This window comes from Penicillium pulvis (genome assembly GCF_028828015.1).
Source record: "Penicillium pulvis strain IBT 33274 chromosome Unknown contig_7_segment1_segment0, whole genome shotgun sequence".
Lineage (NCBI taxonomy): Eukaryota > Fungi > Ascomycota > Eurotiomycetes > Eurotiales > Aspergillaceae > Penicillium > Penicillium pulvis.
The window spans coordinates 451427-473800 of NW_026643079.1; the positions used below are offsets into that span (position 1 = coordinate 451427).

Here is a 22374-nt window from a genome sequence, read left to right on the forward strand (position 1 = left end):
CCGAACCTTTGTGTGTTGAGTGTGGATCAACGGAAGCTATAGATTCTGGACTTTGGAAGGATTTGAATGATTTGACGAGTTGACACGTTGACACGTTGGACCCCAAAGACTCCTGTTTCATAGATCAAAAAGGCATGCAGCGATCAAGCCACATGCACAGAATGAGACACGCCAGCGAAGAAGTGCAGAGGCGGACAAATGCGTACAATGAGTGGATAGGGATGGCAGATGAATCTCGTCAGCAAAACAATTGTAGTCTGGGCGGGAATCGATTGGACGAGAGGAAACCGTTGACCATAATGCAGGCAAACGGTGTCTGTGCTGAACCTTCAGTATAGTCGAATACTGGAGACTCGGTACTGGACACAGTGTATGGAGGATAGGTGTCAATGCGAACTATACGGAGTCGATCCGAACCATTGGGGTGTACTGTACCTGGTACAGGTACAGTACCCATCTTGAACCAGGACTTGTAACTCGAGTCCAGGGTAGAGGCCGAGGACAAAAGTAGAATTAAATTACTCCCGTATCATACTCCGTAGTGTAGTATTACAAGTGGATCGAGTCTAAACCATGACTGGCGTTAGCTTCAAACACAATCCATTGACCCAGTGCGCCGGAATAAACGCACGGTTTGGAACGGGAAAAAGCACTTGCTTCCCGCGATTGTACCTTGGCTCTGGAACTTCAATACGTGCAGATCCTGAATAACTACTCCGTACCTACACACATATGTAAGTAATAGGGGTTTGCCCCTCTTAATTACGTACTTTTGCCTTTGGCCCCTCTTCCCGAACCTACCAATGTTTGAGCCGTGATTTAGTGGTAATTTTACTTTCGAAGTCTTCCAGAAGATATGAAACTTGCAACTTGCAAACCTGCACTTGTTTTTCCCCCAGTCCCTGCAGCTTTCCCGGTCCAACGCGTTGTTCCTGCGCGATCCCGGCTCAAGTCCGTGTTGACCAATTCGAGCCGGGAATTGAATGGACCGCGTTTTGTTTTGCTTCGACTTCCTCTTTTCCACTGGCTGAAAAGCCTTTCTTTTCTGTCACTCCTTAGCACCTCCTCGGAGGATGGCCACTTAAGAATTCGCCTTTCTGCTTTTCTTTGGGGGGGGTTTTCTTTTTTACTTTCTCTCGAGGGTTTTTTGGAAAAAGTACCACCGTGGTTTTATTTTTTTTCTTCTCTCTACTGGACCCGCCATTCGCTCCGATTGAAATCTGGGGGAGGTGATTGTGTGTTATTATATTATATAGATATTTTGTTCTATTGTGTGCTATTGTGTTGTACTTTCTATACGGTCATATCGTGCTAGGAAGTTCGGCTCCGCTTCCATGGTCTGGATATGTCGAATCCATCCGATAGGCCATGGACCGAGGAGGAGAAGGTATGAACTACAGACACAAGACACAAAGACACCACAAGAGACTGACCAATTCATAGTACTTTCTACTCACCGAGATCCTCAAAAAGGCCGGTATCCCATCCACTTATCTGGTTCGCATGATCAATGAGAATCGCATTTCGCCCAATTGGGACCATATCCCTCTTCCGCCTGGTATCTGACCCCCGGCAATCACAATGGCAATTGCCACAAATCTCTAATGCTTCAATGGAAACAGGTCGCACCATGAGTTCCTGCAGGATGGCCTATGAGAGCATGCAAGCCCATTACCCTTCATATCCACCGGTTGCGACACCGGCGATGCCCACCCCAGTCCAGATACCTCGTGCAGAGGGAACTAGGGCATCAGCACCACCCATAGATCCGAACCTGCGCAAACGACCAATGTACGATAAACCGCGCGCCATTCAACCAAGACCCCCAGGGCCACCAGCCAGCGTCGCCTCGTACAGCAGTGAAAGTGGTACCTCAGCCCAGCTCTCTCCACGACTAGAAGGGACTCCCGGCGAGCCCCCGCGCAAACGAGGCCGTCCCAGCAAACTCGAAACAGAACGCCGCAAAGCCGCCGCCGAAGCCCGTGGGGAGACATACCCTCCCCCGAGACGATCCGGCTCCGGTAGACTCAAAATTCCCCCGTCCCCTAATAGTCCTGTCCCACTCGCACCCTACGCGCATTCCGGTATTCCTCATCAGACGCATGGCCTGAATCCAGGGGCTGGTATTACCATTCCGTATGATCCTTCGGCTGGTCGTCCAATTGCCCCTGCGCCAGGTCTGCCAGGCCCCGAGGAACGTCGGGACGTCCCGTCGCGCACCATGGGTCGAGAATTGCCCCAATTGCCCCGCCCCCAAGAACTGGGTCACCCCCTTCCCTCCCCACATGCTTTACAACTTGGTCCGCCGGATGCTATCCCCCGCTTCACGAGTAATCCTGGTGCATATGGTGCCTCGGATCGTTTCTCGCCCGATAGTGGCCGGAGGGACTCGGTGACCAGTCGGGGAGATCCAACATCAAAGGGACAGGGACCTTATGATGGACGTGCAAGTTCTACCCCTGGCGAGAACCCTCGATAGCCCTGGATCTGATATGAACTGCAACTGAAACTTGAAATGATTTGATTTGACTTCACTTGACACCCATTGATGCGATGTTCACGATTCCTGCGTCGACCAACTTTTGAAACATACACCCTCATTGACTTGACCCTCCCCAGCAACGATTCCATGAATCCATGAACAATAGAAAGCGTTTCTGTAGCGCTGTTGTTTTGCGTTTACATTCACGTCTGCGTTTGCGTTTGTGTTTGCGTTTTGTGTCTGCTAGCGTTAGCGTTTGCTCTTCAGCGACACCGAGACTCGGCTCGTTTACGGTAATGTAAACCCGTCTCCAACGACACTCCTTCAATTCTGAATCCTGATTCCACGCCAATCCCATTCAATAACGATGTGTCCATGATCCACGCTCAAGCTCGAAGATTACGGCTTCCCTTCATCTGCGGCTTTCTATGACCAAGACGAAACGAGTGCTATGTGGTGCAGATACAGCTGCATCATTTTCTCTTTGTTTATGCTTATGCTTAACCTAAAGCTTTCTTTCCAGTGTCTTCTCTTCTTTGACTATGCTTCTGGCTTTGATTTGATTCTTCTCTTCTGTCCTGCCCAGTCTAGCGTAATGTGACATGCACCCCAACTAACGAATGTCTTGCATGGCGACGGCGGCTTATTGATATTGAGCCCTTCAACTTCTTCTTTGGCTGCTTTTTGTTCTCTTTTTGGACTTGTATTCGATTCTACGGGTCTGCTGTGTCTTGTATTATTTAATGATTCTATTTCATTCCTTTCTCTGCTGACTGACGATCGGCACTACTGTTCTGCTGATCCCTTCCTTTTTTTTTTTTTCTGGGATCTTCGAGGAGATTGTATGACTGAATTTTCTGAGGACTTGATTTGTTGACTTCAGATCAGATTCATATCTTCCTTATACTACCAAAGCAAATTTTTTTCTTCATGAATTTTTTGAGGTGCATGTAAGATATGATATATAATGTACAGCGAGCTTTTTGCTCTTCTTTCATCCGCTCCAAGGTTATTAACCTTGTAAGATATTTGAAACAGGGGCGATCTTATAATGCATTCCCAGGTATAAGTGTGCTTGTGGTATGGCGGTGTACTCGTCAAAGCATCTCGAGGTCATGCCGATGTTGACGTATACTTCCGACGACCGGAGCCCTGCAGTATAGTCGTAGGCAACAGAATAGGTTACACATTGCGAACCATCACCAAATTAATCCAAGAAAAAAAAAATCATTCGCAGGCCTAAGGGATCAAGAAGAAAAAAAAAAAAGGAGGAACCAAAAATGACTGCTTGTGTAACCTTAACATCCAATAACCTTCGAAGCGCATTATGCAAATGACCAGTTGACAGGTCCTCCATACTCATCGATTACCCCGAGACCAATGAAATGTCAAACCTGTTGGGGATCTTCATGTTGACTTCTTAGTATGCTTGCTGATGCATTGTCGGAATGCAAACTACGAGCTCATTCGATGGAGATTAATTTTAAAAAAGCTCAGGTTGGGGGGTAAGCCGCTAGACCAGATCGAGGGGTAAATATGCAAATGCACCAGTTTACATGAAAAAGCGAAAATACAGGGAACCGAAGCGAAGGAAAAGGAGGGGCAAAGAAAAATATGATCACAAAGGGTTATGTGCTGTACATCCCATACCCCTACTGGGTTCAAACTATTCCCCAACTTTGTCACGACCCCGAGCAAGAAGTCGTCGCAACTGAGCCCTGGAGTCCTCGCTAGTGGGAGGTTCTGGAATAGGCACTCCCGTCGCCTCAAAAGACGACGCTTCCGGGTCTGGGAGGGATTGCGGCCGGATCGATGAAGGTGGATTGGATCCTCGTCGTTCAGTCGGAGGCTCCGTCGGCTGTTCTTGCTCCTGTTGCTGTGGAGTCCCCTTGCTATCCGCATCTTTCTGCTGTTCTATTTGGTTTCGAAGCAAGCTCACTGCTGCACTGAACGTCGAGGACGGGCCCTTGGCTACTGGTGGTGAAGAGACGAACTTTTTTGTGCCAGTCTGCAAGTCAATCGCTTTTTCCTTGGCAAAATTCATCACCTCATGTTTGTTCTCGATGCGTCGTGTCAGGTATACCCTGGGACCATCACCGGGAATAGTCTGACTTGAGTTGGCATTGATTCGCTCAAGTTCCTGTCGATAAGCCGTGTCGTAGATGTCGAATTCAGCTGCTCCTGGCGATTCGCTAACAAAATGCACGGGACCGACAGAGTCTGGATCCAGATCGTTCTCCATGCTATCTGGCTCAGCAACAAGAGGTGCTGGATCACTTCCGATATTGAGATCAGTGGGTTCCTGTGACGAACCCGTGTATGTGGATGGCCCAATGTGAAGATATGGGAATTCTTCTTCTAGGGGATCCCGCGCATGACCCCGAGTGCCTTCAACACTCCGTTTGGTAGTAGCTGAGCTGGCTCGGGACAGTGGCATTGGGGATCCCGACTGGGATTGTCTTGCCTCATGCCCGAAGCTAGCCGGAGATCTACCAGTGCGTATTGACCCAGAGTCTTTCCGCTCCGGCTCAAAGACCCCACTGGGTCGTTTGCTCCCAACAGGGCTTTGGCCTAGTCGAGACGAGCTCGCCGAGTCACTTGTCCATGAGTTGTCTCGACGATCTTGTCTAGCGAGCACAGGGTGTCGCCCTAAAACCTTCCGAAGACCACCTCCTGACCCGTGGCCAGTTCCAACACTTTCATCCAGTCCCACGACCGGAAACTCGTCGTCTGGATCCATTTCCATGGGTGGCTCAACAAAATGCGCTTCATGATCTGCACCGAGAATACTTTGCATAGCAGGGGCTGTTTTGTTTGGATCAACCAGACGCTTGAAATTCTTGACAGCTTTCATCTACAGGCTTGGTTAAGGAACGTCCCAATAGGTTATATCAAAATGAAACGTACCAGAGTCATCACGTGTCCTATACTTTTAGTGATGGCGGCATTCAATTCTTCCTCGGTTGGCGGTTCAACATTATGGGCCGTATTCTCTTCTTCGGACAAAAGAGGATCGACTCCATTCATTGTCACCCAGGGGTGTTCCTGCAGATCTGTGAGAATAATTCCAAAAAAGCCAGTCGGGTAACTCACTCTCAAATCATGCATGTCAATTCGCTTCGCCGGGTCCTTCTCCAGCAGACGGCTCATCAAATCTATGAAACGCTCATCCGGCTCATCTTCGCATATCACCGGGTCGCTTCTGATGCTCTCATACAATTCAAAGATGCTTGCTTTCTCGAATGGCAACTTTCCGTATCTCAAACAATAAAGAGTCACGCCCATAGACCAGATATCCGTTGCCTTTCCCGAGACATCACCGTGCTTCACAACGCATAACTCAGGTGGCAGAAACGCAGGGGAGCCAGCAGACTTAGCCGTGTACATGTCCGAGTCCTTCGCAAACATTTCCGATACACCGAAATCGACGACCTTGAGCACATCGTCACTGGTGACAAGGCAATTGTCCGGCTTGATGTCGCGGTGCACAATGCCCTGCGCGTGTAAATATTCAATTCCCAAAATCAAATCGCGGAACCAGCATCGACAGAGGTCGTCATCATAAGGGTCACACCGCTCCTCCAGTCCGACCTTCATCACAACACCCTTCTTACACATTTCCATGACCATATAGAGAGAGTCTTCGGTCGGATCGTCCAGCACTTCAATCAGCGATACCAAGTTGTTGTGATTCAGCTTCTTCATGATTGCGATCTCCTCCTTGATCAGATAAAGTGGATTTTTCGCATTCTCGTTGTCATCTCCAGAGGGATTACGGTGCAATGGCGAATTGGGAAGATTCAGACCGGTGCCCTGTCGTCGTGGCCCTCGTGGGCGTCGCAGCATATGCGATTGTGCGCGCTTCCTCAGTCGGGATTTGGAGAACTCTTTCACTGCCTTTGCGCATATTGTCAGCACTCATTCTGGTACACTTTGACATAAGATTGGCCTCTCAGAAAGTTGCGATCGCGGGAGTGCATACATATTCATTCCCATACTGGTCAGCTGCCAGATGGACCGCGCCAAAGGATCCTCGTCCAATCTCTTGCTTGATGATGTATTGATTGATATGGTGTTCAGCTGTACCGTCATCTTGACTTGTCGTATATTGGGAGCGAGCGTCCAGCGTTTCCTAACAACATGATCAGTCTCACCGAGTCTGTCACGCATCAAGAAACCCGCAACACCAACCTTCACCGGGCGCCTTGTTCGGGGGTTTCGTCGCCGATGCCGATCAAGGCTCTCATAAGACGCAGCAGAGCTAGATTACATGACAACATGAGTCAGTCATCCATTCCAAATTAAAAGATAATGGCTCTTTTTTCTGTCTTTGAAGCTTACTCGACTCGGGTTGGGGGTGGCGGTGGGTCTCCCAGTCCAAAACCTGGCGAGTCCACGCCAGGCTCCGCAGAGATCTCATAGGGAGTCTCAGGACCATCGTCCATTGCGGAAGATATATTTGACGAAATGGACGGAGGAGCGAACGACGGATGAAAAGATGTGGGGTAGAAGAGGGGAGAGAGAGCGGGGGTTGAGATAACGCGTGATGCAGTGCAGTCAGCCTTACGAGAAAGCTTCTAATTTAACCAAAGAGTATCAAAGAAGGAGCTACCTAGATAGTGTACAAGCCCTAAGTTAGGTGACACTAGACTAGAAAAGACCCCCAGGTTTCACCGAACTAGGCAGCGTCTTTACCTCTCTATCGATAAAGCATCTCTGAAGGTTCACCGCCCTGATCCCCTGAACATCAACAACCTTCGGCCCCCATTGCTATCTCTCTCCACGTTGAAGCCGCCATGACTGTCTATTCCTTCTACATCTTTGATCGCCACGGTTTGTGCTCCATGGCCCTGTGACATACCAACCTTTGGCTAACCCACCGATTCCGTTTAGCGGAATGTATTTACAAACGCCGTTGGCTTCCGCGCCCGACGTCCGTCGCGGGCAAGTCCCAGACCCAGGGTGGACCAACAGGGCTCGGTCAGACAGTGAGAGCAAGCGATGATGATGCAAAATTGGTCTTTGGTACCGTGTTTTCTCTCCGAAACATGGTGCGCAAGCTTGGAGGCGATGATGACAAGTATGGACAACCCAATGCGATTGCGGACTTCCGAACCTCGAGCGCTAATGGCGAATGCAATAGCTTCATCTCCTTCACCACCAACCAGTACAAGCTGCACTACTACGAAACTCCGACCAATATCAAGTTTGTCATGTTGACGGATCTCAAGAGTCCCAGCATGCGCATCGCCCTGCAGCAGATCTACATCAATCTGTTTGTCGAATATGGTTCGTGAGACCTGGTGAACCCCGAACTCTTTTGCACAACCTCTCTGACTTGGATCTTTGGAATTAGTGGTCAAGAATCCGTTGTCTCCGGTCGAGCACCCTGGTGGCGTGGGTGTCAACAATGAGCTGTTTGAGGAGTCATTAGAACAATTTGTGGTATGTTGCATCGCTTCATAATATCCATCTGCCCTTGTGTTGTTGACTTGTTTTCTGATCTGCTAGCAGACTCGGGTTCTGGCGTGATCGAGTGATTTTCAGCCCAAGCAGTTCCGTGCTGCCAGTCCAACCATTTAGGGACTGATGTTGCACAACGGGTTCAAGTTGGGCCAGCCTTACTATATGACGGTCAACCACCGATTCTCTTTTTCCTCCACTGAAGGATTCGGACCCCGACAGCAGACAACGCACACCGCAATCTCTCTACGGGATCACTGTGGTTTCATAGATACCTGCACGGACGGCATGCCCAGCGACAAGAGCCCCATACCGCCTTTCTTTTTTCCACCATTGTGGCTGCCACTCAGTGCGCCTGGATCCCCACGTGGCGCGCACGCGCCAATGCCCTCTGGCTGGATCAGCGATTGTCACCCCGGCGCAAGCCTACAAATGGCTATAGCTCGCGTTATATGACCAAGGAGGACAGGGGACAATTGCAGACGGAGCGGGATAAATTGGAGGTCTAGTCGGTTCGATTGACACCATTATCCTGATTAATGACAACAATGCATCAGAATACCCGAAATCATATATAGTCAACGATCAAATCTATAAATATCCAAGCGACCCCGTAAATCTTAGGTGGGTTTTACCTTAAGCAGTTTGAACCTTTTTCTCCTCGCTCCCGCGCTCCCGAGAGTTACCAAGGTCTAGCGGCACAATAAAAAAGACGCAGTGCCAATCCTTTTCCAGGGCTAGCCAATCATGGCGGTCCAATGGTCCAATTGCCCATGTTGCCAAGGAAAGATAAAGCAGGCTCCTTGAAATCTGGCCCATGGCCCATGCACGGCCTGAGCTCACGGCTATCAGGGCCCTTCGCAGACGCACATGTTCTGTGTGAAACAAAGGGACTCGGTGATCAAGATTTGGCGGTCTGCAGTATACGCTGGGATCTCAATGTCCAGAGATGATCGAGCAGAAAAAAATGATCTAGGCCAAGATTAGTCCTCTATTATTATAGGTGGCTATAGTAATGCAGCATGCTATGATCACATTTGTATTACCTTTGATATTACATGTACATGCTTGCAGGCGCTGCGCCATTAAACCTTCCAATAACCGGGCTCTGCTCCTTGGATACTACAGTACCTAGGGCAATACAAGAAAGAAAAAAAAGCAAAAATTATACAGAAAAAGCAAAATAAGCACGGGTCGGAACTCCTGCACACTCCTGTATGCAGGTCGAGCTGAGCTCAACTTATCTCATGAAGCTCATTTTTTGCATTCAATTCAGCCCACGGACAATCCCAACCTGCATGTTACCTTTGTTCTACAGGATTGATAATCATAATTACCTTTGCACGTCAGTTTCACTTCGCCTACTTTCTCCCTAGCGTTATGCGTTATAAGGGGTTTAATCTCCAAAATTCAGGTAATTGCTTCATGTATCAAACGTGGATCCACGTTAAGGTCAGCCCCCTCATCTTTTGGCTTTGTGGCTTTTTGTCTTTTTATCTAAACTGGCGGTCAGCATTGTTTGGCGTGGCAGTGGAAAAAGCTTTGGCATGGGAGTTATATCCGGAGCTACGGCGTGTCATCCGCGCTTGTGGATGGTGGGGTCCTGAGGGGCTGTCGTGTGCGAAGTTTACCATCGAAATTGAAAAATGGGGTTGAGTCTCCTAGCATCGTGACTGATATGGATTAGATTCCTACAGTAGATCAGGTGATGGTCTAATCTTGGAACATATAGACATTGGTCCCATCTATCTAGTTGGATGATAATCTTATAGAGATGCTTATACAACGTCCTTGAAGTGTAGAGAAAACGAGAAAGTGGTAATATTGTACGGGGCTATTTACCATAAAGAGCAATACAGGAGATGAAAGGCGGATATAGCCCCTCCTGATTAATGTGATTGGCGAGAAAGAAAATGCCTCGTAGTGTGCTTTCCTGCGAGTGGAGAGAAAGAGTAAAGTTCGCATTCGCATGTGCACTCAGGAATATATGGCCGAGGTTTGGTTGAAGAAATCTTCAGTGCGTAACTATCCTTCTATCCGTAACTCGTAATCCATCAGCCGTAAAGGTCAAAGATCAAACACGAGATTCTTGGAAATTGGAGCTTGACAGTTGATTACTGTAGACTGGGTTACCCGCGGACTACCCCACTCGACAATACTGTATTACTCGTTTCTTTAGAAGTAAAGAGACGGTGAAGCACACAAATCAAGCTCGATCGCACACTCGTGCTGTCCTGATAGGCTCCGATTTATCACTCACACGGTCTTTGCTCCTACATCTGCTTTCTTTTTTTCATGTTTTACTTTCTCTTTCTCTCCCCTCGTTGGACAAGATTATGTGTGCACCTTTGTGGTTTCCCGAAACCAGATGCCGTCATCCAACCCGGATGACGCTACGAGATAGAGGGGGCGTACAAACTAGCTTACCCTTCTTGACGGATGACTCCATCGCACAGGGACCCCACGCGGACCTTCCCTGTGAGTAACCCGATGAGGAGATGTGCATAGTTTTTGAGCCCGTCACGTCGTGATCGTCCGGCAATATGTAGAAAGTGGGCGACTATGGTTTACAGAGGCTTCGGATGATTCGCGGGGTGAAGATGTCGGAAAGCCATCGGTGATCCATAGATGATCAGTGGAAATGTACAAAAATTAGATTGGTTCCCCATTTCCTTGAGAAGTCTTGGCCTGATTTTACTGGATATCATCTCTATTATAGGAACCAATACGGCTTTGTGCTGTAGGTCCAAACATGAGATGCATAATGTACTTGCCTTGTACGGAGTATACAGCCTACCTCGGGTCTATCGTCAAAGTTTATCTCACCTCTTATACCACCTTAAGATCCCTGGGGTAAAAATCAAGGCCATCGAACATGGGGAAAAGGCGCTTAGACAGTGCATTGTCGCGTGGGGTAATGGGTAATGGCGTTTTTCGGAAGACGAAAAAGATAATGACTGTGCCATCGGACCTGTACCCCTCAAAACCCAAGAGTAACAAGTGGCCATGCTAGCGCCACAATACGCACCCAGCGCATCGGCTCTTGTTGCTGGTGCGGGGCCCCGATCGAATCATAGTCGAGGATGTTCGTTATGCAGAGGAGCTGCACAGCCTCACTCGCCTCAACTTTATGAGAAAGCTACTGGATTTGAGGAAGCCTAGGATAGCCGACGTTTGCAAGACCCCCTCATTTTTTATTTTAATTTTTTTTTACAGTTCGAAGGTATACTTCGACGTCACTGGGAACATGGAGAAACCGGGGAGGTTACGTGGTTTTTGTCGTGGTTGAATCAGGGGGGGACGTCATCGGAACGGATCGGCCTGTTAATTTCGGGTCTGGCGAATTGCTTAATCTTTCTTAGCTGCGAACACGGAAGACGACCCAGCGCCGGATCCAAGGATCTGCCCGGTTGTTGGAGGGCGGAAAGGAAATAAAATCTCTCAAGTACTAAGGACCTGAATCCACACCACTAGGGCAGGAGGGCATGCGCCACTTGTGGTACTCGGTACCAGGAATGTACTTGGGGTATTGCATGATGCTACCACACCATATTTGATCTGTAAGGGAACCTCCTAGAATGACTGACAATTAGGAGATTACTATAATTGCAAAGAGAAGTATTATTTCTCCAATGTGCGAGAAAGAAAATTTCCATTGGGAAAGGGCTGAAGTCTGACATTACATTGGTCTCAGTGTATTAAAAATACGCGGTAATTACCACGGTTGCGTCCACCGGAAATTTACAATTTTGATTATGTAGGACTCTGCTAGATCAGCCTTAATAATCCACGAAAACACAAAAAGAAAAAAAAAAAAGCGGAATTTCCAACCCCGTGAATCTCCATTACAATCCATACAAATCCATACACAGAAACCGTTTCCCCGTGGTATTTCAATGTGCTCCCTCCCGTAGCATCGCCAATTTTATCCCTCGTCTCTGCCACTTTTTTTTTCTTCCTTTCTAAATCTTTCTCCTTGATTTCAAAGACATTATATGTGATACCTACCCTCCATAGGGCTGGTTCTGGCTCCAGTGCCATTCTTCTCTTAGTTCTACTTATATCATCTAAAGCGTTTCCCAACATTAACTGGCGTCACTTCCCTGCCTCAGGCAACAAATTAAGGCCAACTACCGCTTTTTTTCCCGCCGCTCGCCGACGCCTGTTTCGTTCGCCCCGTTTCTGTTTTTGTTTCTTCTTCCTCCTTGAAGGGAAACCGACTTCACAGATTCAGTCAGAGCTTGCATTTTTGCGCAGCAAGGCCGCGTTGCGAGCTCCGCTCGTCTCCCACATCCTCTCCGGGGACGACGTGACTCTTTGAACCTCGATATCTACTACCTCCCTTTCGCCTCCCCCCCAAAATTCATCGCACATGACTCCAGTTCCTCCCTCACCTGTTCCGTCTGCAGTCTCTTCTACCGCAAACTCTCAACATTCACATGATCCCAGGGATGGAGAACCTCCGGTAACACGCCCTCTAGCGGGCATGCATCTGTCCGCGGCGAACGGGGATGCTCTCCCCCCACCGGCATCCCCCGCCACGAAACCCCAGAAGCCAAATATGGCTTCTCGTATCTCTCGCATGTTTTCTACTACGGGCAAAACAACGCCCACTCTTCACGACAGACACGACATCAACCGTGATCTATCCGACAGCAGCTTGGACAGTGTCCAGCCACCACCCAGTACCAAAGAAAAACCAACCTCAAAACCGACAACCCCAGCCAATTCCAGACCTTCCTCTCGCACTCCCTCTCGCCAACCCTCTCTTAAAAACGAACCCATTGAGGAAAAGAAGAAGAAGACGATTACCGGCAAGGAACAGAAAGATGGCGTTCCCCCGCATAAGCGTTTCGAGATCCTCACTGAAGCTCTCGGTAACCACTCCCATCACCTCCGGAGTGCCAGACGACAAGAAAAATTGACCGACCTCCTCCGTGATATGTTGGGTGGTGGACGAAAGAAGGGTGGGGACGACCACCAGGTCGATGAGCAGCAGCTCTCACTCATGTCGACTTGGATCGACCAGTTCAAAACCGAGCGGGACAAGCTGGCCCTCGATAAGAAGGGCGGCCCCAATGCCACAGCATCCCTGGTAGACAAATACGGAAAATGCCAGGAGATTGTTGGCCGCGGTGCTTTCGGTATTGTCCGGATCTCGCACAAGGTTGACCCGCAGGACTCCAAGTGTGAGCAGTTGTATGCTGTTAAGGAATTTCGCCGCCGACCCCAGGAGACCGCCAAAAAATACCAGAAGAGACTCACATCGGAATTCTGTATCTCTTCCTCCCTTCGGCATCCGAATGTTATCCACACCCTCGACCTTTTACAAGACGCCAAGGGCGATTACTGTGAGGTGATGGAATTCTGTGCTGGTGGCGATCTCTACACGCTGGTCCTGTCAGCTGGAAAACTCGAGGTGGCCGAAGCCGACTGCTTCTTCAAGCAGCTAATGCGCGGTGTGGAGTATATGCACGAGATGGGCGTTGCCCACCGCGATCTCAAACCCGAAAACCTGCTCTTGACCACCCACGGTGCACTTAAGATTACTGACTTTGGTAACGGTGAATGCTTCCGTATGGCCTGGGAAAAGGAAGCCCATATGACCGCTGGTCTTTGTGGATCTGCTCCCTACATCGCGCCTGAGGAATACATCGAAAAGGAATTCGACCCTCGCGCAGTTGATTTGTGGGCTACCGGAGTAATCTACATGGCCATGCGTACTGGACGTCATCTTTGGCGTGTGGCTCGCAAGGATGAAGACGAGTTCTACCAGCGGTACTTGGAGGGACGCAAACACGAAGATGGTTATGCGCCCATTGAGACGCTGCATCGGGTAAGCATTATCTTATATTGGTTTTCAAGTTGGATCATCCTCCTAACAAGCTCTATGCAGGCCCGTTGCCGCAACGTGATCTACTCCATTTTGGACCCGAATCCTTCTCGCCGTATCAATGCCTCTCAGGTTCTCAAGTCCGAGTGGGTTCGGCAGATCAAACTGTGCAAGGCAGGCGAGGAAGGGTTCTAAGGTTTCGCACACCTTTGATTCTTCCGGGGAAAGGGGGGCTTGTTTTGATTATGATGTAACCCTTCCCTTATACGAGCATCTCAGGGTGGTTCTTTCTTTTGTGTTTTAGACCCTTTCAAGGAAAAGGCGGTCTTCGTCCTTTTGAATGCTCCTTATAGACAGGAGGCCCTTTTTGTTCTTTTCGGTCATTTGATCCGGCGCATTGATATATCCTTTTCAGCATGGTCGTTGATTAGCTTTTTTTTTTTCTCGTTTACGGACGTCATGTTTTTCACGTCAAATGCAACGAAGAGTCATGACTTTCTTTTTCCCTTATACCTCGAGTCTGCTGGATTTAACAGATATCGAGACGACGGCGTTGGGTGGACTTTTCCCTCTTTTTCTTTTCTCTCTCTCACTCTTTTTCTGGGGTTGTATTTTTATATGATGAGCGACTCTACTGTTGGAAGGTTCCTACGCGATCCCAACCGAGGCTATGAGGATGTTTTTATTGTCAACACGCTATATACCAGATGCGGCTGTACATAGCAAACCCCAATGTGGATTTATGACCTATTGAACCTTCTTACCACTACTGCTTAGACATCATTTTCTCACCGTATGACCTCGTAAAAATCAGGCGGCCTGGAGTGGGCGTCCGTGTCTTAGGTTGATGACATCAGGTTACAGAAGTGGCACCAGGGTCATGTCAGGTCCACAGCCACTCCAATATTACGATGGAACGCTCTACATCCGGTTGTATCCAGCCTGTACGGACTGTACAATACCGCCCAGGATTCTTGTTTACCGGACTTTATACTACTTGTGCCCTGATAACCTTTCAGCCCTTGATTTCCGCCCCGACCCCAATCTATTCTAAGCGATCGACACAGCCTTATCAGAGCTGATGCAATATTGCGTCTCGGCACTTTCAATCTCTTGAGTTATCTTCCCCCAATACCCACGTTTTCAGACTTGAAAATTCGACTTGAACTTTTGTTTCGACTATTGGCTTGGCGCATCTCAACTGTCTTTAGGCATCTGCATTCCAGCCTCGGCACCGGCGGATATGGCAATGTAAAAACGCTGTAATCCTTCAGCCTTATACAAGTTTAGTTCATGCGGTGCATCCTAGATTTTGAAAAATACATCCAATAGATCATTCCTATGCCTGCTTGCCAAGACATGAGATTCTTGCCAACTCGGCCCTGAAGTTCGTGCAATTTTTGGAAGCAAATTCTATACTTCATCGTGACGTAGCCGCATTAGGATACATTACATAATCCAGCCACGCACCGCCACACTCGTAAGGCAGACTTCGGACTTGGTTGCTCCTCACGATCAACGGGAGATCGCAGCCAACAGTAGTCTTCTCTCAGACCTGCGTACTTTGATTTTGCGATTTTCATATTATCAACCCTTCTTGATCTCGATTTGATTACCCCGCCCCTTTCATCAACTACAATCCGAAACTGCCACCATGTCTTGGGCAGGTACGCATTCCGACAACCCCGACAACCCCTCGGCCTCGAGAGTCTTTTGTGATAGACACTTGGTCATCTAGTGAGAACTATGCTAAAGTCTAGTCATTTCATTCAGGGTTCAAGAAGAATGTCAACCGCGCCACCACGCAGGTCATGATGAAGACTGGTAAGTTCGCGGAATGCTACCCCGCAGAATCGCTGCCCGATCGCGACGACCACCGACGACCACAAAAGCAACTGCGATACTAATTTGCGGCTCCAATTATTAGGCCATGTGGAGAGAACAAATGATCGCGACTATGAGATAGAAGAACGGTATGCTCCGAGATATGCTCTCGAGTTGGACATTAGAAACTAACTAGTCGCAGGCGCTACCGGACCATGGAGGCAGCCGCGAATCGGCTGCAGAAGGAGGCAAAGGGATATTTGGACTCGTTGCGAGGTGGGTACCGGATACTACCCGAATGTAAATGGAAACGGACACTGACTGGTTTGGCGATATGCAGCTATGACTGCATCACAGATGCGCATCGCGGAAACAATCGATGCTTTCTACGGTGATGCCGGAACCAAGGACGGTGTGAGCCGAAGCTATAAGCAAGCCGTGGAGGATCTGGATGCCGAGACTATCAAGGCTCTGGATGGACCATACCGGTATGACCCCCGCACGAAGGCTCTCTCATACATCAAGACTAACCAAATTGTAGGACTACCGTCCTCGATCCCATTTCTCGCTTCTGTGCCTACTTCCCCGACGTCAACGAATGCATTAAGAAGCGCAATCACAAGCTTATTGACTACGACTCTATGCGCGCCAAGGTCAAGAAGCTGGTCGAGAAGCCCGACAAGGATGCTACCAAGTTGCCGCGCACTGAGCGCGAGACCGAAATCGCCAAGCAGGCTTATGAGCAGCTGAACGAGCAGCTTTTCAATGAGCTGCCCCAGCTCATCGATCTTCGTGTGCCTTACCTGGATCCTAGTTTCGAGGCTCTTGTGAAGATCCAGCTGCGCTTCTGCGCGGAGGCGTATTCGCGTATGGCGCAGGTGCAGCAGTATCTGGATGCTGAGACGAGAGACCAATATGCTCGTGGTGATCTTGATAATCGTGTTGAGGAGGTGCTACAGGAGATTCGTGATTTAAGTATTGCTGGCACTGTTTAAGATGGGATACGTTTAGCATAATTGGGGTACACGAAGCTTGGGTGGCCCTTCGCCGAGACTACGTGACCCGTTTTCTTTCCTTGTGTTTTCCGTTTCTTCTAGCCTTGTTCATGTACATGATCAACCGAGCTATATCGGTTTATTTCTTTCTTTTTGGTTTCCGGAGACAAAAGGAGTTCAATTCAGGTGCATCGCTCATGGGTATCAACGCTCGATCCAAATCAAATCCAATCAAGTATAATACAAATCTCCTATAGATCAGAGATATCAGAGATCACAGATAGAGGTCATCCTGACTTCTCTACCTCAGCTCTATACAATTCCTCCTCCAGAATCTCCACAACAGGATCAACAGCCTTCTGCACAGCTGCCAATTCCTTTGTATCCATCTCCGTCAACACATAATCGGCGACAGCATTCTTCGCCCGACTATCCGGCCTCCCAATCCCAACACCAACCCGCAAGATAGACAGATCCCGCGGGGATTCATTCTTCCCACGTTTACCCTGACCCTGATTCACAGGATATAACCCTTTCCCTCTTAAACTCTCACAAACACTAATCAAACCCCGATGACCACGTAGACTAAAAGCCTCAGGTCCACCCCGCTTTACCCGCACTTTACCCAACGGTGCCTCGAGCTCGTCGTGCAAAATAACCAGTGTAGCGGGATACTGTGCCTGTCCAGGTGCAGATCCAGAGGGTACTAGCCCAGCTAACCAAGGCGACAAGGAAGGACCCTGCCCAAGAACCTCATCCTGTTTCCCAAATGACTTCACCATTTGCCGGACTAGTTTCGGGCCCGACTCGTTCATGAAAGATGGGCTATACCATGTTGTGTAGTATGCGCCGATGGGGGGTTGTGTTTGCGCATCGCTAGGTGTGAATGCCCATCGCGCACGGAGTCGGGGAAGAAGGTCGTCTAGGAGGACATGGCCTGCACTGTGTCTTGTTCGGCGGTAAGGGCCTTGGTTGCCTATTGAGGCTATGAAGAGAAGACGGCGGGGTGGTCCTGCTGCAACAGTAGCAGTAGCAACAGCTGGCATAATTGCTTCTGGCTGGCGTTTATGTTTATTAATCGTAGCCGGGTCCAACACCGGATCTGGATTCGATTGGACGGGAAAGTCGGGTGGAGGATCCCTTTGCATGTGTATGATTTGATTTTTTTTTTTTTTTGGATGGAACTGGAACCCGCCCGTCTGGATCAGGGACGGGAGATCGTCTCGTGACTGGCCTCGGAGGTGCCGCTGGTCCTTACCGGATTAGGTAACCCTGGCGGGATGTGTGAACCAGACTGTCGGGTTTCCAGTGGGGAATAAGTTTTTAGAAAATGGATTCCGGGTGTTGGGTCTCTGGGTTTTTGGGATTGTATCCCGAGGGCGTGGTTCTTTATATGATCTGTGGGGCTATGGGATTCATGGGCTTCAATGGGGAGAATTACTATAAAGAACACTGAACGCCTACCTGTACATGTTGGCAGACAAGTATCGCAAACTTTCATTGTACTGTTAGCGCTTGTGATACTCGGAACCGCGGATCAGAAATTGTCTGTGCTACTTAGTCACATCTAACCCTTCGATTCAGGGGCTTTAAAGCGAGATTAAATTAATAGCCATCAAAGTGAAGTCGGACATTAACGGTACAGAGAGGGAAGTATAGCGGTGTATACTAGGCCTACTTACTCATGCTTCTGCTTATGCAAACATGACCCAAGTCTTCGGGACCAATTAAAGAAATGCCCCTACAGAGTACAAAGGATACTATACTGCATATGTACATAGCTGCATGCCCTAGGGAACTTAAGTAAATCCCTAGAAAGTTCTTACAAAGACACAAGGAGCTGTCATGGTCGTATAGTACCACTGTGTCGGGTCGAGAATGTGGTACCATTGTGTACACCGTGGACATGGATCCACCTGTACTATACACATGTATAACCGACTTCGATATCACATCGTGAGCCCTCGGGCTGTTGGATACAGGTCATTTCTACACAGAGTACATTGTACCGAGTACCCCGTATATCACCCAATCTCACTGGTTCATCCCCCGTGGATCTCCCCGGTCCACTTGAGCTGGTGAACTTTGAACATGCGAACAGTGAATCCAAATGTCCACCTAATTTTGACTTTTTATTATGGGGCAAGGACCAATTCTAATTTCCCGGCCTTCGGGATTACTCCAATGACTTTACGCTTTCCCGTGCTCTGTGTGCCCGAGTCTAGGTGGTCAGTTTTGCCTTTTAACCTGTTCTCCCTTCTCGTGGGTGTTCCCAGTCTGTCGGGTTATCTTCTCCATCACTTTTTTCATCTTTTCTTTTTCTTTTGTTTACGGGCTATGCAGTGACGTATCATCCGTCTTGGTCCGTCTCCACTATATTCCGTCAAAGTTCCTGGTGCTCATGTTAGGCGGCTGTTGCGCCCCTCTTTCGCTTCTGACAATTGAGTTGTGAACTGTGTGGGTTGCGTTATACCTGTGGGCCAGAATTATCGTTCCCTGAGCCACTTTTGTGCCGTATACTTCTCCCCCTAAGACATTTTTGTTGAATCTTGGGTGCATAATACTTTGCAATATTGTCCGGTGAATCAACCCGTCATGTTATGGACGACATGCCCATTCAGCCAGAGGAGGACCCCGGCCCTTCTTATACTCGAGAAGAATCCCTAGAGATTGAAGTGGGGAGCTCAGACCCAGAGTCAGACTCGGACTTGGACTCAAGTTCAGACGGAGAGAGATCAATGTAAGTGGTCATTTGAATAATGAAAACCATGGAAACAACCTGGAGGTTCATACTAATCAAAAATAGAAAATCAACCCGATCTTGCACATCGCAAAATCTCCCCCATGTGGAGGAAAATGGTCGCCGATACTGCGACGAAAACTACTTTATGCCCAACGACGAAACAGAACTAAGCCGCCTAAACATCGTCCACCAAATCTACCTCATCCTCTTCGAGGGCCGCCTAACTCTAACAACTTTCAATACCGACTCCCCCCGCATCCTTGACATCGGCACTGGTCCAGGCGACTGGGCCATCGAAATGAGTGCCGAATATCCAAATGCCACCATCGTCGCCTGCGACCTGGGGATCTTCGACTCAGGAATCGGCCACGTCTCGCTTCCGAATGTCGACTTTCAACTTGCTGACGCCCAATCCCAGTGGACGTACCATGAACCTTTCGATTTAATCCACATCCGTGGTCTTTCTGGGGCCTTCAGGGATTGGCATAGTATCTACCAACAAGCTTTTGCACACCTTAGACCGGGCGGGTATATTGAGATTGCAGATACTGATCCTGCAGGGGATACCGTTGCAGTCACTACCAATTCGGATGAGGGGAATATCAATACGCCAAGTTTACGAACTTACGCCTCTGCCCTCCGAGCCTCAGGCGAAATATCAGGTTATCCACGAGATCTCCAACATCTCCGCAAAGAATCACTGTTAGCAGTTGGATTTGACAATATCACCGTCATCGAGGAAACGTTCCCGGTTGGATTATGGCCGGAAGATATTCATGACAAAACACTGGGGAAAATGGCACTGATCGCACTCCTGGAAGGCTTGGAGGCCCATGCGCTTCGTCCGCTTACCAAACTCGCCGGATATACACTTGAGGCTGCCAAGGAACTCTGTGAGAAGGTTCAGGAGGAGGTTCTTGCTGCTGAGAAGATCACCGCTAGAGTGAGGATTGTCACGGCGAGGAGACCAATTTCTTTTGAGCAACGAAGAGATGAGGTTTTCGCCAGGGCTACGGCCAGGGCTAGGATTTTGAGGGAGGGGAGAGGTGATTTGTAATACATTCATGGATACTGGGTCGGCCTATGTGTTTTATGTTCAGATGGAGTTGTGTTGGGGTTTGTGGTCTGGTTCACATGCATACAACTAGGTCATTGACCTGGTTGTCTCAAGTCATAGCGAAAAGTTTAGCATTGCATAAATTGATACCAAGGTGGCATTAAGATCACTACTTATACTGTGGAGCTGAACACATAATGATATCTAGTAGTTGATGACATTATGTTCATTCAATTCAAGTATGTAAGATGCCCAAACCCATTTTAAATACTCCCCGAACCCCATGCAAAAGAAAGCAAATGGATAATCACAGTTGGAACTTCGTGCGCACCTTCTCCATTCCACCCTTCCACTCCCACTCCTGTCCACTGGCTCGCTGGATACCTTTATCCACACGACGCAGCTTCAGAGTGAAACGTGGTCCAAGTTCCTGCAGACCAGTACGAATTCCTTCCACACCTGCAATTTCCTTGCCATCAGCTCCAACAACGGCCTTCTCTGTCTCCCGCTTCTCACGGAAGACATAACGGTGACGGCGCACAAAGATGTAATCACGCTGGTTGTGCAATGTCACAACCTGTCTACCCTGGAACTCGGGACGAGAAGGGAACAGAGTCCGGAAAACGTGCGCGGTAAGGAGACCGAGCGGAGTGCGGAAGTTGTTCAGGATCAGCTCGGGCCAGTGTTCGGTGGCTTTACCGTGACCTGGCAAACGCTTACCCTCGATCCAATTGCTGATGGAGAAGTGGAATGTAGGGCCTTCAGGCAGGTGCACCATTGTCATACCGCTGGGCTTCTTCTGGTCCTCGTTCAGCACGAGCACGGTGGTGAAGTTCCGGTTTGCGGCGAACTTGGAAATCTCGCGAATAGAGAATTTGTGCGAGTAACGGTGGGCAGTGCGGCGGATGTAAACACTGTTAGGGAAGAAGTCGGTGAGAGTTTCGGCTTCCTTGTGGAGAGTCGAGTTGAGGGACGTTGTGATGAGAACTTTAGGCGTAGGAGGAGGCTCCGAGGAAAAGAGGGTGGGGAATTTGGCGGCGAGAGCTTCGGGCGCAAGGTTCAAGTTCGTGCTTTTTGTCGATTGTGTTGGGCTGGTAGCACGTTCGGTGGCAGTGCGCAGTGTAGATTTGCTTCGTCCGCGGCTAGCGTTGTCTTCCTTTTCATTGTCCTCATCCTCGTCCTCATCTTCACTGTCGCTCGCAATCATACTGTCGACCGACTCGTTGTCGGACTCAGGTGCATCGCTGTCGTCCTCTCCTTCCTCCAAAGGTCGGTTAAGCTCATCCTCTTCTTCCTTCTTAGCGCGCTTGATGCGTTCGACGTCAACACTGAGACCCAGGCCAGTCTCCTCGGCGTCATTATCGGCCTCATCCCAGACTCGCTTACGATCGAGAGTCAAGGGAACATTGCGCTTCAACCGGTCCTCCTTCAATTTGGGGTTCTTGGACTCTTCCTTCTTGAATGCATATCGCTCGGCTCGGCGCGTTGAGTCCTTCTCTCTCTTGCGCTTAATGTGCATCATTTGACGGCGCATCTTGTTGGCAGGCTTCGACTCTTCGAGTCCCGCATTGGGAGGGGGTCTACCCCGACCTTTCATGCCCATTTTTGCTGAGTTTTAGATTTGCGGAGTGGTTGAGCTTGACCGTCCGATAACGTTTTTTTTTTTTCTGCAAAGAAAATAGATTATCACGGAAGATCTTTTCCCCGGGCATAGGCGCTCCGGCCACGAAAGTTGTTGATCCCTTTTCGATTGGAAGTAAATTGGGCTTAATAAAGAAGTAAAAAGTCAAAATCAAAAGCGCTTGGTGCATTCTAGTCCATATTCACTACTCAATTCTTGTACTTTTAATTGTTTCGTTGTTTGAGTCAGGCAAGGGTGTGCCTGGCTTGATTGGATGACTCAATTGCTGCCGCGACTTTTCCCCCGCTCTGCTTTTTCCCCTCCGTCCCTCCTCAGGACTTTCACATCAAAGACCG

The 22374-nt window shown here is 49.0% G+C and overlaps 8 protein-coding genes across 8 annotated transcripts; 5 read left to right on the forward strand and 3 right to left on the reverse strand.

The window, feature by feature from the left end:
- Positions 1 to 1345: 1345 nt before the first annotated feature.
- On the forward strand, positions 1346 to 2479 carry N7503_008109 (putative AT DNA binding protein; the record flags this gene model as incomplete). The annotated part of the gene is made up of 3 exons (XM_057067656.1): positions 1346 to 1387; positions 1444 to 1558; positions 1623 to 2479. The coding sequence occupies 3 exons, from the start codon at positions 1346 to 1348 to the stop codon at positions 2477 to 2479; spliced, it is 1014 nt and encodes a 337-aa protein (XP_056918511.1).
- Positions 2480 to 4148: 1669 nt separating this feature from the next.
- On the reverse strand, positions 4149 to 7141 carry N7503_008110 (serine/threonine-protein kinase; the record flags this gene model as incomplete). The annotated part of the gene is made up of 6 exons (XM_057067657.1): positions 6824 to 7141; positions 6674 to 6743; positions 6465 to 6614; positions 5576 to 6379; positions 5390 to 5527; positions 4149 to 5336 (listed from the first exon to the last, which is right to left on the reverse strand). Exons 1-6 carry the CDS (start codon positions 6925 to 6927, stop codon positions 4149 to 4151), a joined length of 2454 nt encoding a protein of 817 aa, XP_056918512.1. The 5' UTR covers positions 6928 to 7141.
- Positions 7142 to 7278: 137 nt separating this feature from the next.
- On the forward strand, positions 7279 to 8014 carry N7503_008111 (TRAPP subunit BET5; the record flags this gene model as incomplete). The annotated part of the gene is made up of 5 exons (XM_057067658.1): positions 7279 to 7315; positions 7376 to 7562; positions 7626 to 7771; positions 7839 to 7927; positions 7997 to 8014. The coding sequence occupies 5 exons, from the start codon at positions 7279 to 7281 to the stop codon at positions 8012 to 8014; spliced, it is 477 nt and encodes a 158-aa protein (XP_056918513.1).
- Positions 8015 to 12157: 4143 nt separating this feature from the next.
- On the forward strand, positions 12158 to 14210 carry N7503_008112 (serine/threonine protein kinase SAT4). The gene is made up of 2 exons (XM_057067659.1): positions 12158 to 13781; positions 13842 to 14210. Exons 1-2 carry the CDS (start codon positions 12318 to 12320, stop codon positions 13971 to 13973), a joined length of 1596 nt encoding a protein of 531 aa, XP_056918514.1. The 5' UTR covers positions 12158 to 12317; the 3' UTR covers positions 13974 to 14210.
- A 1183-nt stretch (positions 14211 to 15393) lies between these two features.
- On the forward strand, positions 15394 to 16597 carry N7503_008113 (amphiphysin-like protein RVS161; the record flags this gene model as incomplete). The annotated part of the gene is made up of 6 exons (XM_057067660.1): positions 15394 to 15445; positions 15552 to 15602; positions 15706 to 15751; positions 15805 to 15878; positions 15943 to 16090; positions 16144 to 16597. The coding sequence occupies exons 1-6, from the start codon at positions 15433 to 15435 to the stop codon at positions 16595 to 16597; spliced, it is 786 nt and encodes a 261-aa protein (XP_056918515.1). The 5' UTR covers positions 15394 to 15432.
- Positions 16598 to 16884: 287 nt separating this feature from the next.
- Positions 16885 to 17643, reverse strand: N7503_008114 (aminoacyl-tRNA hydrolase; the record flags this gene model as incomplete). Its single annotated transcript, XM_057067661.1, has 1 exon — positions 16885 to 17643. One exon carries the CDS (start codon positions 17641 to 17643, stop codon positions 16885 to 16887), a length of 759 nt encoding a protein of 252 aa, XP_056918516.1.
- A 1563-nt stretch (positions 17644 to 19206) lies between these two features.
- N7503_008115 (class I SAM-dependent methyltransferase) lies at positions 19207 to 20397 on the forward strand (the record flags this gene model as incomplete). Its single annotated transcript, XM_057067662.1, has 2 exons — positions 19207 to 19337; positions 19404 to 20397. 2 exons carry the CDS (start codon positions 19207 to 19209, stop codon positions 20395 to 20397), a joined length of 1125 nt encoding a protein of 374 aa, XP_056918517.1.
- Positions 20398 to 20704: 307 nt separating this feature from the next.
- On the reverse strand, positions 20705 to 22000 carry N7503_008116 (rRNA-binding ribosome biosynthesis protein RPF1; the record flags this gene model as incomplete). The annotated part of the gene is made up of 1 exon (XM_057067663.1): positions 20705 to 22000. The coding sequence occupies one exon, from the start codon at positions 21998 to 22000 to the stop codon at positions 20705 to 20707; it is 1296 nt and encodes a 431-aa protein (XP_056918518.1).
- Positions 22001 to 22374: the final 374 nt, after the last annotated feature.